The sequence below is a fragment of the Uranotaenia lowii genome, unplaced genomic scaffold, assembly GCF_029784155.1.
Source record: "Uranotaenia lowii strain MFRU-FL unplaced genomic scaffold, ASM2978415v1 HiC_scaffold_730, whole genome shotgun sequence".
NCBI lineage: Eukaryota > Metazoa > Arthropoda > Insecta > Diptera > Culicidae > Uranotaenia > Uranotaenia lowii.
The window spans coordinates 2406-18937 of record NW_026598679.1 but is presented as its reverse complement, the minus strand read 5'-3'; the positions used below and the strand labels follow the sequence as shown (position 1 = coordinate 18937).

At 35.0% G+C, this 16532-nt stretch overlaps 1 protein-coding gene across 1 annotated transcript; it reads right to left on the bottom strand.

The window, feature by feature from the left end:
- Positions 1-533: 533 nt before the first annotated feature.
- Positions 534-16209, bottom strand: LOC129760701 (death-associated protein kinase related-like; the record flags this gene model as incomplete). Its single annotated transcript, XM_055758359.1, has 4 exons — positions 15988-16209; positions 9677-9998; positions 1645-1760; positions 534-1043 (listed from the first exon to the last, which is right to left on the bottom strand). Coding segments are annotated over exons 1-4 (1170 nt in total), but the record flags the coding sequence as incomplete, so codon positions are not given.
- Between the last annotated feature and the right edge of the window lie 323 nt (positions 16210-16532).

Genomic DNA, 16532 nt, shown 5'->3' with positions numbered 1-16532 from the left:
GCAAAGGGTGTATAGGCAAGGGAGACAAAATATTACGTGAGCTAGGTTCTATCTACGATAGCGCGTTGTTTTTTCATGAAAATTGATATTCTTCTATTCTAACATATAGGGGATGCTTCTAAAAATCGTTTGTCTTTCATAAAAAGCAAAAATTTCAAGTGATTTTTAATTAGCGATTTAAAATAGGTTTTTTTTATTTTTTTCAAAAGCGTTTTTCTCGATTCGCCATGTATGGAGATAGATCCTTTTCATCTGTTGGTACATATATCGAAAATTCTGTGTTCTGTGACACAGATTCTGTGATGAAAATTTGCTCAAAATTCTGTAAAATTAAAGATTTTTCTGTGTTTTTGGCAACTTTGCTTATGACCAGCCTGATGCGCATAAGATATAAGACAGCTGGGTGACTTCGCTCCATCCAAAAATTTCATATGTAAGAATTGAAACTGAGTATTTCGGAACCAAATTCGACATTGATCCTTCAGGTTTTGAAGCTGGAAACATAATAAAATATAAAAAAGATCTTCACTCACCTGATGATGATGGTGATGGTTCAGGTGATGGTAGCCGGTCTGCCGCAGCGACCCATGGTGCATACCGTGGCCATAGTTTTGCATCGGCTGACGCGGATGCTGAAAGTGGGATGAGGAAGTTTGGATCATCATATCGCACAGCAGTTCCTCTAGATCATCGGATGGTGGAACGTTTTCCCCCGCTTCGTCTCCCTCGGAGGCGCTGGTCGAGCGGCTGGAGGAACGGTTCTTGGAACTGCCGCAGGAGGAGGACGAGGAGGATGACGAGCAGCAGCTGCCGCAAGCCGAGTCGTTTAATTTGCTACTTGCACCGGTCGTCGTCGTCGTCGGATCGCTGGTTAGTATCGAAACAACAGCACCGACGTTGGCAGCGGCACCTTGGCACAGTTCATCAGCCGACGATTCGAGCTCCCTCTCGATCCGTTTGACCTCGGATTCTTCTTCCTCGTCGAGGTTCGTCTGTTGCTCCTTCGCGGACTTGTCGGTCGTCTCCGGTAGCTCTTCGGTTTCCTGCATTAAACAAACATATAATTTAGTGGGTTTTTTTCTGTTCAACTTCATCGCGTATCCCAACTTCGAAATCCCTCCCGAGAGGCGCCCTTTTGGTGGATAATTCAAACGACCGCGTGTCCAGTGTGCACACAGCTCAAATTAACAGCGTAATTATGGACGATAGTCAATCGAAGTTCGCCCGGCAATTCGATCTTGTGGTGGTCATCGATAATTTGACTAACCTCAGAGGCATTAAACATTAACTCCCCCCCATCATAAGAGTTTGTCTGTCTGTCTGCGCAAATATTGTACCTAGAACGTTCTCAAGCTTTTAGCCTTCGACCCGGACGAACCCGATTCGACCCCACATTTTTTATAATTTTTCCCGATACAGTGAGTGAGAAATATCAACGGAAGTACATGTCCGTCCATCCCAAACCTTTAATAATAGATTGACGCGGTTGCGTGTCGACTAACTAACTAACAGCCGGGAGTAGAAGTAAAGATAATAACTTATTTTAGCTGAGGACATGTGGCTAGCTAGTGTCCCTCCTGAAAACCACGCGCGCATTCGGTACAAGCAATACGTATTTATTCAGGCACCCTTCCGCCTACATACCTCGACGTTATCGTTGATCAGCTCCGGTAGGTTGAGTCCTTCCTCTAGGAAAAGGTCAGCTAGCGGGGGTGGGAGTGTCGCCTCGCTGTCGTCGGTGGTGTTGAGCACATATTCACCTGTTAGTCGGGGAGAAGAAGGAAGAAAATTAGGCAATGCAAATAGAACTGTGGTTTGTGGTAGCAATCGAAATAAATTTTCTGGAAATCGATGGTTTGGAACCGGCAATCAGGCTCCCGGAGTAGCCTTGGTAAAGTGTTTGATGATTTACTTATCCCGAGAGTGATACCGGCAGAAGGGCAACTATTTAACAAGTAGGGTTAAACAGCGAGTACTCTCAGGTAATTGATTACGATTTGTGGTGAGAAGTTTATGAATATTTGAAGGGAAAACCATTTGCAAATAACACGTTTAGGACTGTGGTTTCCCAATTGAAATTTTTTTCGTTTATATTCTTAGTTCTACACACACATATATTCAATGTCGTCTTCTTCACAAGCCATGGTTCGCAGTAACCGAAAAAAAACCCGAACTCGGTTTTTTCACCGTATTCTCAACATGTTGAGTTCGTTTTTTTAATGTCTTTATTATTGAGATTTTTGAGTTCGTTAATCAGCAGGGTATTTTTTTTTGTTCTTGGCAAGTGGTTGGCCCCGGGGTTCTAAAAACCGGGGTACCTGTATTTTTTACCGAAAAAAATTAATAAAAAAAGCATTTTTGATCCGAAATATCTATAATACCTTCCGAAAACTGTAAAATTTTCGGCAATTTTTACCACTTTAGACATTTTAAGCGGAAAATTTCAATTTGAATGAGCTCACACAGGCATTAGAGGCTGAGTCTAATCGATATTATTTTCTGCCTGAAGCGTCTTCTGGAACGACTTTTTCAACTCGTGTCATCTTACGTCGAACGCCGCGTTAAACTAATCTTATCGTATTTTGGTTATTCAGGACATGGCCGTAGGAACGGGGGGTGTTTTGGGGGTTAAACCCCCCCCATGAGGGTCCAAAAATGGCAAGCAAAATGTTCTTCTCGAAACGAAAATTTCCAAATTCCAATTCAAATTTTGGTGAACGACTAAAATGATTCAAGAGTAACAACCTCGACACAGAACCTTGAAATCTTATCCCAGGTCAATAATTCTATTGTAGATTTTCAAAAAATTTCCAACTTGTTGATAGAAATGTAGTCGTGAATATCGAATTCCAATATCATTAGACTAAGGTTGCCAAATCGCCCAGATTTTGCTCGAATTTTTGCAATTGCAAAATCAAACAAAAATTTAAATTGAGCCATTAAAATTATGTATTCGGCGCCAAAATTTATTCACTAAATAAAAAAAAAAATAATGTGAACGACTGATGTATTAACTTCTAGTAATTCAAGTATTTATTTCATGGTTTTTATATGGTAATATTGACAATATTGGCGAATATTTTATAATTCCGGATTTGTGATTGCTAATTTGCTTGTCATCATTGAAATTCGATGTCTGTGATAAAAATTCGGATTCTGTTTCCAGTTTATTGTTACTGGACTTCAGTTTGGATCACCATTGAAAAACAATCCTGATTCGAATCTCGGTTCAGGATTTCAAACTTTTATGTTCGAATCTCATCCTTCCGAATATAAAAAGAAAATATTTAAAATAACAAACCATGCTTAATATTTGAATTTTGACTTTTGGTTCTTATGCAAAACTTGATCTAATGAAAGTTTCATGGTGATCCAGAATTGAAAAATTTTTAAACAGTTTAATCATTCACATTTTCTTTTCAAATTCACAAGTTGAATTTCGAATGATTAACTGAAGAAAGAATTCACATTGAAAACCAACAATTCGGAATTCAAATATGAGATTTCTGTTTGAGTTTAATAAAAATTTGCTTTTTGGCTCATAATTAGTAAGAATCATTATCTGGAACTTAGATTTTAAAAATCGTTTTGAAATTCAGAATTTGGATTTCGAACTCAGGTTCAGAAGGCAGTACTTCGATTCGGAATCAAAATTAAAAATTCAGATTCTCGAAGTTGTGGTTTAAAATCAAGATTAAAATATCAACGTGAGAATTTTTATGAGGATTCAAATTACAAGCGACCGCAGTTCCATAAATTTGATTCTGGATTCAAAACTAATATTTTATATTTAATCAGAGACTTGGAACACATTCCGGAAGAAATCACAAATATAAAATAAAATTTTGATTTGAGAGGAATCTTGAGCTTTTTAACTTAAACTGAAAACATATTTAATTTACCGGGTTTTTTTTAAACATTATTTATTTCCAAATTCTTCTTAATCAAAGTTTCAAACTTAAAAAAATTGAATCGAATTTACGGGAGAAGAATTTAAATGTGATTTAAATGTCAATCCTAATTTCTCAATTTTATTCCTGAATATTTGGAAATTTTTTACCAATGCCTCAAATGGTTATGCTTGTGGTTAAAACGAACTAGCTTGTCTTTTTGTTTTTATTAGTGACACCTATGAGGCTATACGTGAGCGAACTAGCTTACTACTTTTTTATTTGAGAAAAAAATGATAACAAAATTCTTTTAAATTATATCTTCAAATTCATAATTTTATTTTGAAACTTCTTGAAAGAAAAATGTCCAACTGTTAGAAATCTAAATAAATACTTTACTGTGAATGTGAAATTCTTCAAAACCTGAATAATATTACAGAACCTTCAATTTCGTATACCATTCTTTATGCATACATTTTTCAAGCAAACATACTATAGAAAAAATATTATCGCCAAAACCCCCCCCATGAGCTGGTTCTTCCTACGGCCCTGATTCAGGATATCACTTTTTTGTGAGCAATGTGAGCAATGATTGACTATATCACAGAAAAATCTTCAATGTCACAGGATTTCTACAAAATTTTTATCACAGAATCTCTGTCACAGAAAACAGAATTTCGGAAAAAATCACAGGTTCCACAGTTTTTTTTTAATCCTACACGTATTTTCTTAACCATAATTTTTGTATGTCAATATAAATTTTGGAATTCTAACTATTATTTGCATAATATGGTAAGATTGGTAATGTTACCTGATTTTTCTCAAATAAAATGTTAAAGAGACCAAATTTTTCATGACTTTTCAATGAAATTGATTGAAATGTCATCACCGAAAACCATCACAAAATTTTTGGGTACCTATAATCCCAGAAAGTCAGAATATTTTTTTTTGTTAAAACCCAGTTTTATTTCAGAAACCTTGATTGTGCGCAAGCATTTAAAAAACACTTCAACTTACCACGAAACGAAATTTTTCAGAATGGCAATGTCTCGCTCGAGCCCTCCAGAAATCTTTAGCGCTCAAAATCGAAACTGCCAGAATAGCCAAACGAGATTTTCGGCGATTTTTACCGAAAATAAATTAACGAATTTCGCTGCTAAAGGCCAGAAAACGCATTTGAAAGTTGTGATCCCAAATTATGCTCAGGATCGCCAAAAAATGCTTCTAAAGGCCAAAAATCGCATTTCAAAGTTGGGATCCCAAATAAAGCTGAGAATTTTGAAAAAAAAAACGCTTCTAAGGTCAGAAAACGCATTTTGAAGATGAGAAAAATTAAGTTCAGAATGCCGAAAAAACGCTTCTAAAGGCCAGAAAACGCATTTTAAAGTTGTGATCTCTAATTGAGCTCAGAATGCCGAAAAATGCTTCTAAAGGTCGGAAAACGCATTTAAATGTTGTGATTCCAAATTGAACTCAGAATGCCGAAAAAAGCTGTTAAAGGCCAGAAAACGCATTTTAAAGTTGTGATCTCAAATTAAGCTCAGAATGCTGAAAAAACGCTTCTAAAGGCCAGAAAAGGCATTTAAATGTTATGATCCCAAATTAAGCCCAGAATTACCAAAAAACGCATTTTAAAGTTGTGATCCCAAACTAAGTCCAGAAAAGCTGTGATTCCAAATTGAGCTCAGAATGCCGAAAAAACGCATATAAAGACCAGAAAATGTATTTTAAAGTTGAAATCCCAAATTAAGGTCAGAATGCTCCTAAAGGCCAGAAAAGTTGTGATCCCAAATTGAGCTCAGAATGCCGAAAAAACGCTTCTATAGGCCAGAAAATGCATTTTGAAGTTGTGATACCAAATTGAGCTAAGATTCGCAAAAAAAAAAACGCTTCTGAAGGCCGGAAAACGCATTTTATAGTTTTGATCCCAAATTGAGCTCAGAATGCCGAAAAAAGCTCCTAGAGGCCAGAAAACGCATTTAAAAGATGTGATCCCAAATTGAGCTCAGAATGCCGAAAAAACGCTTCTAAAAGCCAGAAAACGCATTTTAAATTAATTAAGCTCAGAAATGCCGAACAACGCTTCGGAAGGCCGGAAAACGCATTTAAAAGTTGTGATTCCTAATTAAGCTCAGAATCACAAAAAAAAAACGCATTTTAAAGTTGTGATCTCAAATTGAGCTCATAATGCCGAAAAAACGCTTCTACAGGTCCGAAAACGTATTTTAAAGTTGTGATCCCAAATTGAGCTCAGAATCACCAAAAAAACGCATTTTAAAGTTGTGATCCCAAATTTCCGAAAAAACGCTATCGTATATCTGTAGCCAAGAATCACAAAACAAAACTGAGTTTCTCCAATTCTAAAAAAAACTATTTTTTTTGCTACATGGTAACAATTTTCCACTTTGGGTGCACGGTTTCATATCAATTCCGCAAGTTTAAAGTTTTATTGATTCAGATTGAATATTTCAACAACTTGCCAATAAATCGCACTAAATATCTATCAAAACTTCGTAGAAAAAAAATTGTATAATAATCCACCTTACTTTTATCTCCTATTATTATCGCGAGAAAAACCCTGAATATTTAGGATCAGGCAAAATTTTCAACTTGAAATGTTTTGGTAAAAAATCTTTATTTATGCATTTTTCCTGGTCGGGGTCACGTCAAAAACCCTCAATTTTTTGAATCAGAAAAAAAATTCGACATGAAAATTTTTGGTAAAAACCTTTTTTTTCGGTTTTTCTGGTCGGAGGCCACGTAAAAACCCTAAATTATGCTAAATCAGACAAAATTTTCAATTTGAAAACTTTTTTGATAAAAAGTCATTTTTAAAATTTTTCCTGGTGGGGAGTCGGGTGAAAAACTTTGAATTTTTTTAATCAGACAAAATTTTCAACTTGAAAATTTTTGGTAAAAAGTGTTTTTTTTTTCTTGTCGGGGGTCGCGAGAAAGGTCTTGAATTTTTTTAATCATTTTGAAAAGTTTTGGTAAAAAATCATTTTTTACATTTTCCACGTCAAAAACCCAGAATTTTTTGAATCAGACAAAATTTTCTTGGTAAAAATTATTATTTTTTTTTTCGTGGTGGGGAGTCGCGTAATAAACCCTGAATTTTTTTAATACAAAAAAAATTTCAACTTGAAAATGTTCAAAATTAATTTTTTCGATTTTTTCTGATCGGGAGTCACGTAAAAAACCCTGAATTTTATGGATGAGGCAGAATTTTCAACTTGACAATTTTTTGGTAAAAAAATTTATTTTTTCGATTTTTTTCGATCGGGAGTCTCGTTAAAACCCTGATTTTTTTTAATCAGACAAAATTTTCAACTTGAAATTTTTTTTGGTAAAAAGTCATTTTTTAAAAAAATTTCTGGTGAGAAGTCGCATAAAAATACTTGAATTTTTTTAATCAGGAAAGCTTTTACCTTAAAAATTTTGGGTAAAAAGACATTTTTTCGATTTTTCCTGGTCGGGGGTCGCGAGAAAAACCCTAAACTTTTTGAATTAGGCAAAATTTTCGACTTGAAATTTTTTTGTTAAAAATATTTTTTTTATATTTGCACGTAAAAACCCTAAATTTCTTGAATCAGATAAAATTTTCAACCTGAAAAATTGTTTTGGTAAAATATCATTTTTTTTTTAATTTTTCCTAGTGGGAAGTCGCGTAAAAAATCCTGATTTTTTTTAATCAGGCTAAATTTTCAACTAGATAATTTTTGGTCAAGTTATTTTTTTCGATTTTTCCTGCTCGGGGGTCGCGTAAAAACCCTGATTTTTTTTTTAATCACGCAAAATTTGTCACATGATAATTTTTTGGTAAAAAGTTATTTTTTCGATTTTTCCTGGTCGAGGGTCGCGTAAAAAACCTTGAATTTTTTTAATAAGGCAAAATTTTTTACTAGAAAATATTCTGGTGAAGAAGTCATTTTTTAGACTTTTCCTGGTTCACAGTGGGCCAGAAAGCACAATTTTGCGGTCAAAATTGACTGCAGGCCAGAGGGTTCGTTGTCGCTCATCGGTGTCTTCGACAAAGTTACTCGACTATATTTGCGCTATCTTTTTATGGATTTGAATTAGTTCGATTTTTCTCCGCAAGGTGGCGCTAAAATCTAACTTTTTACAGAAGCAAGATACAGGCATGGTTTTTTCTACTAAGTTGTTCATTATACCTTTCACATCAACTTTGTAGGTACAACATTGTTAAGCTCTATGTTGTGTTCTTACCTTGCAAAAATAATAATTTAAAGAAACCTTGGTGCGTAAGTGTGTAAAAACTACCGCCGAAAGAGTACTGAAAGTCAAGTTCCAAGTTCCTTAGCTCCTGTGGTTATACAACTTTTGAAAAATAGTCGAAAAAGATTTCTCATCTATGAAGTTTTTCGTAGAACAAAAGTTATTTGTAATCATAAAACTAAGATTCTGTGAATTGTTAGCGAAAAAAAACTTGGGTTCTAATGGGTTGAAATGCTTGTCAAGAATGTATCTGTCAGCCACGAACGATATTTAGACAAACGTGTTTTGTCAATTCATTTGGTTTAGTAACGAGGTTCAATATGTTTCATAGTCTTTATCTACACAGTTAGAAAAATGTATTCTTACTAATTACAGGTGATTTTCGAAATTAGCATGAAATTAAGAGAGTAATAGATATATGTAGTTGTAGTACATACTCTAAGGAAAATTTCACATACATTTCAGGGACGTTTTGAAAATATTGAAATTTGAACAAAAAAAACTAGACGTGTTCATTTTCTGTTTGAATGTCTAAGGCTTGTTTGTTTTCATAAGCCAGAATCCAACGAATCCGAACCAATCGACACTAATCGATTGTTTTTCGAAAAAGTGATTGTAAGTCGCCCCCGACAAAATGATACCAAAACACCAAGGAATGACTGTCGAGAATTCACCAATACAAAAACCCAGAGCTGCGAAGGTGTTGAAAAGATATTTATTCCAAAATTCCTCTCAAATCATTTCGCTGTGAAGAACAGGTTTTTTGAAGCCCCCCGGTAGCCATCAAAACAGTAGCATCTTTAGGATTCCTAAATCGATCTCAGCCTTTGCAGCCGTTTAGCGCAGCTCATAGAATTCTAGTTATGCAAACTAGGTGGCTACTATTTACTTGGAAGCTTCAGAGATTAATGTGGCGTCTCTCGAGCTTCCGACTACAGATGATGAATCGAATGCGCGTATGTCATGGCTCGATTGTCGACATCTCGATTTGTTTGATGGGGCTGTTTGAATGGGTTGTTTGTTGATGTTGTTGTTGTTGAATCATGGCGCCATGACTTCACGAAAAATTTCGGCACCGGATTGCTCCCGGGAAAGTACTCCAGCCAGGCTAAATGGCCAGTCAGTGATCGTACCCAGAAGAGGGTTTCGATTTCATTATTTCACCTAAAAGTGTGGATAGCACACCATGCGGACTATTAGCCCTACTAAAGCCAACTACAAAGCGAGGGCTACCGGGAATGATGGGGTATTACTTGCTTAAATTCAAAAGCACACACTCATTATTGCCAGACTAGTCAATGGACAATTACGATGCGTTTTGACAGTCTGGTAGAGTAAGAGAAGAGGTGAGAAGTAAGTTCTACGAGATCGCAATGACTAGCCAGCACCAATCCGGGTCCCGTAGTAGTGGCAAAAGCTAGTTCATGTATACCTATCGTATAAATAGTGTTATCATCGGAGCCCCGAAAACGATGACGTTGGAGATTCAAATGAGGCAGCCGCCAAAGGAATGAGTTTCAAAATTTTTCTCGAAACTCAGTCAATGAAACTGGACTGGACGGTTTGTTGTGGCGGTGCGACGATCTCGACCCGGTGGAACTTCTCGTCTCTTGAGGGCTCGTCATTCCCTAAGGGCACCGCCGAAAACCCACACCTTCTAGGGAACTGTGTCTGCTCTTTGATGAGTAGCCGGGCAGGTGATTCAGAAGCTGCCGACGGCATTCCGATCGAGAAAAAGATCGCCCGTCTGTGTAAATCCGGTGTCCCTAGGGGAAAATGAAGCTTTTTCTGCTGATAGTTTTTTCGTCTGGGGGAAAAAATCCTCTCCGAAGGAGTAACACAAGAAGCGTTCGATATTTGTTTACCGTCTTGCTGTGGAAATCATTGAAAAGGACAAATATAAACATTTGACATTGAAACCGATCGATCACACTTTAGAGAATTTGATTTTGTTGTGGAAGATTGAACATTCGCAACGGTGGCCTTAAATGAAGGTAAATATTTTTAATGTGGAATGCCTCGAAAGAATAGCTGTCAAATTCAATAATAAATGCTTCTAAAACCAAAACAAAAGATTGTATTTCAGTCAAGCCAAGTTCGTAGCTTCAAATTTATTTTTTCTATCAATAAAATTAAAAAAATAGCGATAAGTTTAGTGTCTTCCTGTTTTGTACATTAAATAAAAAAAACGACTTTCACTCATCACGTTACTTTTTCTTCTTTTTCTTTTTAGATTAATTTTGCCAGATAAAGAAACTCTATAACACCTAGGCTTGCCAAAATTGAATTTCGGGAAGTAGGACATTTACCTCAAAATACTATGAAAAATTAGGACATTTTTCAATCTGAATATATCAAATGATCTTAGGATCTAATCTTACATTTTAACTCTCATCAAATCATCAAAGGCAAATTATTTTAATTGAAATAGGCAGAATAAAAATTCCATTTGAAAACATACAGAATCTTCAAACTGCACTGCATAATTCCAACATTTGCGGAGTGTATAAGGTTCCTAAGTATGAATTCTCAACATTAGATTTTCAATTTCAAATCTATTATATTTCATCCATTTTCTTTTTGAAATCTTCAACAAAACATGTTTTATTTCAATTCAGATCATTTTTTTTTTATTAAAGTGTATAGAAATTAACAAACACAACCAACATAACAAACCTTGGAAAATACGTCGTTTGCTTTAAACTAGTCATGTTTTGTTCAATGACTGTAGATCGTAATAATTTAAAACAATATAAAGTCTTTGTGTATATGTTTAATTCGTATACAATCTATTTCTCGGCTATTTTTTCAAATTTTAAAATTTACATGATAACGTTGTGATAAATATATTTTTTAAACAATGAAGTTTGACATCAGTCTAGACCAGCGGTCGGCAACCTTTTGAGACAGAAGAGCCAAAAATTGCAAATACAGGAAATGTCCAAGTTTCAAAGAGCCGCAACTCATTTTATCCTTACTACAAATTATGGTGATTGCTAAGATACATTGCATCCTGTTGTTAACTCAGTTTTATTACCATTTTTCACAACGCCACAGATTTCCGTTGTTTATTGGCAAACGGAAGCGATTTTCATTCTTCTGAATCAATACATTTTTATAACGGGTACAGCTTAGTAACGTTGAAATTTTGGCGATTTACCATTGTGACCTGATAAAATATATCATTTAAAACTTTGGTGCAATTCTTTCCTTACACCTATTCCCAGATAAAAAATAGACTTTCGATGTGTTCTGTTGAAATATTAAAAAGAAGCATTGAAAATTTTATATCATAAAAAAGCATGCTACAAGGTGTAAATTAATATAAAAAAAACTATACAAGGGTTTGTCTCTATTATTTTTTCTTCAAACTTTACCAATAAGCATTCAAATTCTTAAGGTTTTAAACATAATACGTTAAAATCCATTGAGGTTCATTTGTTTGTTATGTGCATAAAATTCATTTTAAATAGATAAATCTTTTTCGGGCCTTAGGAAAAATAAACCAACAAATTTTAATTCATAAGTGATCATTTTACGGATTGGAAAAAAAATTGTCAAAATTTGACAAAATTTAGCAATTGGTCGCGAGATATGGTCTTTAAAATGTGGTTTTGAAATTTCTTTTAAATTTTTTTCATTACAAGCATTCCGATTCAGCTCTCTAGTTCTCATTTTGATTTCTGATAAAATTATAAAAAGGTTTCAAAAATTATATTTTTCGATTATTCTAATTTTTCAATATTTCAAAACAAAACAATTTCAAATATTTTCAACAGTCGAAAAAATATTTTTAAAATACTTTTAATTCTTGAGATTTACTGTATTTCAGTGTACCTTGGATTTTTGGAATCGTCAAGAATAGATTCAACCGATGATGTAGAAATATACTGGGGTCCGATGAAAGTTTTGGTAGCTATCTCGGATCTCCCATAAAAATAATAAATCTTACATAATAATAGACATCTCATTTTGGCTTTGCTTCGCTGTATTTAATTTTTCAACGAACCGATTTTTTAAACTCAAATATTTGTTTTTTGACGTTATTTTGATCATCACTTCATAGAACAAACCAAAATTCTGATAAAGACTTTGAAATCAAAATCAACTTTTAGAACAGCCATGATGTTTTAAAAATAATTGCAGAATTAGAAATAAGGTTTAGAATTTAAAAAAAGATGTTAGAAGATATATTAAAGTTTATGGAAGAAAATGCTTCTTTACCAAATAAAGTTTCTCCTTCAAATAAATTCTTAAAATATTCATATTACACATGAAATTCTAAAATTAGACCAGCACTAAGCTCCCGGTTTACAAAAATATTTTTTAACAAACTTGAAAATTTTGTTCAGTTGAACTCATGTTCAAAATTAGAACGAAGAACTTGATTTTTTTTCATGGATTTGAAAAGGAACATTGAAAAATGGAATTCAATATTTGAACAATTTAAAAACAAAATGTTTTAAGAAAGAAATTTCAATGCACAAAACAATTATTATCAGTATTCATCATCATCATCATCATCACTATTTTTAAAATATTCAATTCAAGAAAAACAAACTCAATTTCATAATCTTAACAGTGAGGACTTTGTTTGACAATGCTCGGTTTTTATCCGATTAAATCAGGAAATCAAATTTAACGGATAACTTCCCGTTCCCCGAAGAAAAATTTCTCCAGGCTTCCAAATGCTATATCAGACTTTCATGAAGAACGTTCACTAATTTCTAAATTTCAACAGGGTTGCAATCTGAGAAGATGCTGTTAATCTGTTCTATTTATAGTAGTTCTTTTTGAATCCTGGGAAATATTAACTGAACTGAAGGAACTTATGTTGCGTCCGATTACTCTAGAAAATTCCGAGGATTTTCAAAATTTTCACACATTCAGCTAAAGAGCCGCAGTTATACATCCAAAGAGCCGCATGCGGCTCGCGAGCCGCAGGTTGCCGACCTATGGTCTAGACTCTAGACTCTAGTCCAAACAGCGAATGTATAAAAAAAATAACTTAAATGGTTGGCTCCTTGCTTGGATTAAACATTAAATCTTTGTATTTATGACACGGTAAAAGAAAAATACCTTACTTTGAATGAAATATTATAGTTTTGCATTGAAATGGAAAAGTGCTATAAGGATTTTGTGAAAAATGGATCGAAATAATAAAAAACGCAAAGTAAAAAATTCGATAAACAAGATAATGGTCCTTACCCTAAAAAGTAGGACATTTTATGTTCAAAGTAGGGCGGTAGGACAAGGGTCGAAAAGTAGTACATGTCCTACCAAAGTAGGACGTCTGGTAAGCCTAATAACACCACTTTTGAGAACACAACAAACTTCCAAAACACCTCACTTAACACTTTTAAACGTAAATACTCTTTTTTGGTTTAAATAACCACACACTCGAAGAAAAAGCAAGTTTTAAATTCACCTGAATTTTCACGTAGGAACTGATTACGTGAACATCGGCTTGGTGTTTATGAAGCAAATGCAAAAATCACTTGATTGGTACGAGAATTGCTGTATGCCGTCAAAAAATGTTGTTGTTATTTTCAGCTATGGAGGCTCACGAAATGTCCTTTTCCTCGATGACGCACACACAAGAGTACGCAATTGTAAAAAGTTAGTCAAAATTTTTATTTACATAGCTGTCAATTGGTTTGAAATCTTTTTCTCCCGTACATTTCACGTATTTTTCAGTGTGTTTGTTTTGTGTTTTTCGCACGACCCCGACCAGAAAAAATCGAAAAAAATGATTTTTTGCCGAAAAATTTTCGAGTTTAAAATTTTGCAAGATGCAAAAAATTCAAGGTTTTTCGCACGACCCCCGACCAGAAAAAATCGAAAAAAATGATTTTTTGCCGAAAATTTTGCGAGTTTAAAATTTTGCAAGATTAAAAAAATTCAAGGTTTTTCGCACGACCCCGACCAGAAAAAATCGAAAAAAATGATTTTTTGCCGAAATATTTTCGAGTTTAAAATTTTAAAGATTCAAAAAATTCAAGGTTTTTCGCACGACCCCCGACCAGAAAAAATCGAAAAAAACGATTTTTTGCCGAAAAATTTTCGAGTTTAAAATTTTGCACGGAGCCTACATTTGAAGAATTTTTCCGTGCCGGTGCTACACAGTAACTTATTCTGTAATTTTAAATTTTTTGGTAATTTTTGAATATGACATATTCTTTCTACCGAACTTTGTTTATCGGTTCCTAACTTATCAAAGATCGTTGAGAGAGCAGGACAATAGTTTCCTCATTATTTGTGCAATATATCTTTCTTCTTCGGGTTAACGTTTAGTGTGAATTGAAGCGTCTGTTGGGCTTATTTGCTGTCGTCGGCTAAGTAATCAACGCCACAGAGCAACATGTAAAAATTATTCTTTTTTCAAATTAAATTTCACCAAATTGTTTTCATTTTTTTACAGATGGTGAAGGCAACCCACACACGCGGCAAATCCTATTAGATCCGATAGAGGCCAGGAGATCTGCTGATCAGCTGCCCCAGAAAAGGCTCAAATTTAGGGGAACAACCAATTAGTTAGACAGCCGTGTGTTAGAAAAGGGCGGCCCCGAGATAGATTTTCGCCAAAAGATTCTCTCAAGGTAAATAAAATCAAATTTAAAATGGCCAAGAGTATTTATATGTTTCGTGTAATTTTTGTTTTGTGATGAGAAAATCCTCAAAATTCGCTGAAGTAACAAATACTCTAAAAAACATTTATTTCGGTAAAAATGAAAGGCTGGGAAATAATAACTACCGATAATTCGGTAAAAAATACCGAAACTTTTTCAGTTCAGTTCAGTTCAGTTCAGCTGAAAATTTCCGAAATGTCGATATTTTACACTGGTATTTCAGTAATTTTTTCAGGTATTTCAGTAAAATCTCCGGTTTTTTGATAATCATTACCAAATTTTTACAACATTTCGGTAAAATAATAACGGTATTTTGGTCCCTATTATGTGTTGTGAGCCTACTTGGTTGAATAATTCTACTGATTCAAAGCAATTGAAAGATTCCATTGAATTCAACCACGGTTGCTTTGATTCAACGGTATTTCGGCAAAAGTTACAGATATTTCGGTAATAACTACAGGTATTTCGGTGAAAATAACAAGTTTCTCAGTAATAATTACAGGAATTACGGTAAACTCTAGCAGTTGTGCGGTAGAAATAACCGAGCATTTTGGTTTTAGGTTGAACATTACCAACTTTCCGGAAAAAAAATACAGGTATTTCAGTAAAAACTACCGGGTTGTTTGGAAATACAACATGCTGTCAGGTTGCAAACTGTCAATATTCCGGCAGCTGATCTCAGCCGAGTTTCGGTTATTTTTCACCGAAAAAGGTCCGTAATATTTGACAGCTGTCTTTTTTTCTGCCATTAAAAAAATTACCGAGATCCACATGTTATGATTATTTCCAAACGAACACAAACACATATAGGATCTCAATAAAACTAGAAGTTTCCCCGAAGAGACTTAACGCTAAGCGTACATCTTTCGATGACATGATGGCTAGCATCTAACAAATGCTAAAACCACCAACCCATAGAAAGTATACTATGTACGCCGTGACCGGGACTCGATCTCATGACCGTGGGCTTAGAAGACTTGAACGATATTCTCTACGCAACGGCGACGGCATTTTTCGGAAAACTAAAGGATTTTTGGTCATACATTTTTTTGCGTAAAAACACCAGATTATAAGGGTGGAAAATTCCTTATTGGCATTTTAAAAATACTGGATCTCCAAAAATTTTAATGTTTTTTGAAATGGGTTTTCAACTTTTCCTAACCCATTTTTCGATAAATCCATCAGCGCTTCAGTTACCTTCCAATGTTTCTTTAACCCTTAGAGAGTTTCACGTGAACTTCCCGAAGCGACCACCGTAAGCCATCTATCCCGTCGGCCGTCGGTGACCCGCATCGAGGGGTATCTTTCTCCGGCCACCAGGCATCGTTTCGGAAAGAAAGGAAGAAATATGCCGACAATGCTGACCAGGGAACCAGGGAAAGAATGCTGAAAGAAGTGGCGGCGTGCTTTTCCAGTTCCAGGGCGTTGGCTTCCCCGAGGTGCGGCCACCACATCCATCGATAGCCTCAACAACGACAGCAAAGTTTAGGAAATTGTGTCCAATACTATTAATTTTCCTCCTGCTTGCTGATTGATTTTGACCACATAAAAAGCCAGATCTTTCCCAACCCATCGACAACAGACAGCCATGGAATGCCGCCGCCAAGCCGAAGTAGAAGGAAGGGTTCATTATAAGTCAATTTTGCCGTTTGGAAAATGATGTTTCAGATTCACACAATGGCTAAGGTTAGGAGAAGAACTTGTAACATTTTACCGCGGCCGACGCCGCGATAGTTTTGAAGGGTGGCGTCTTACTCCCACACATAAACACCCACCT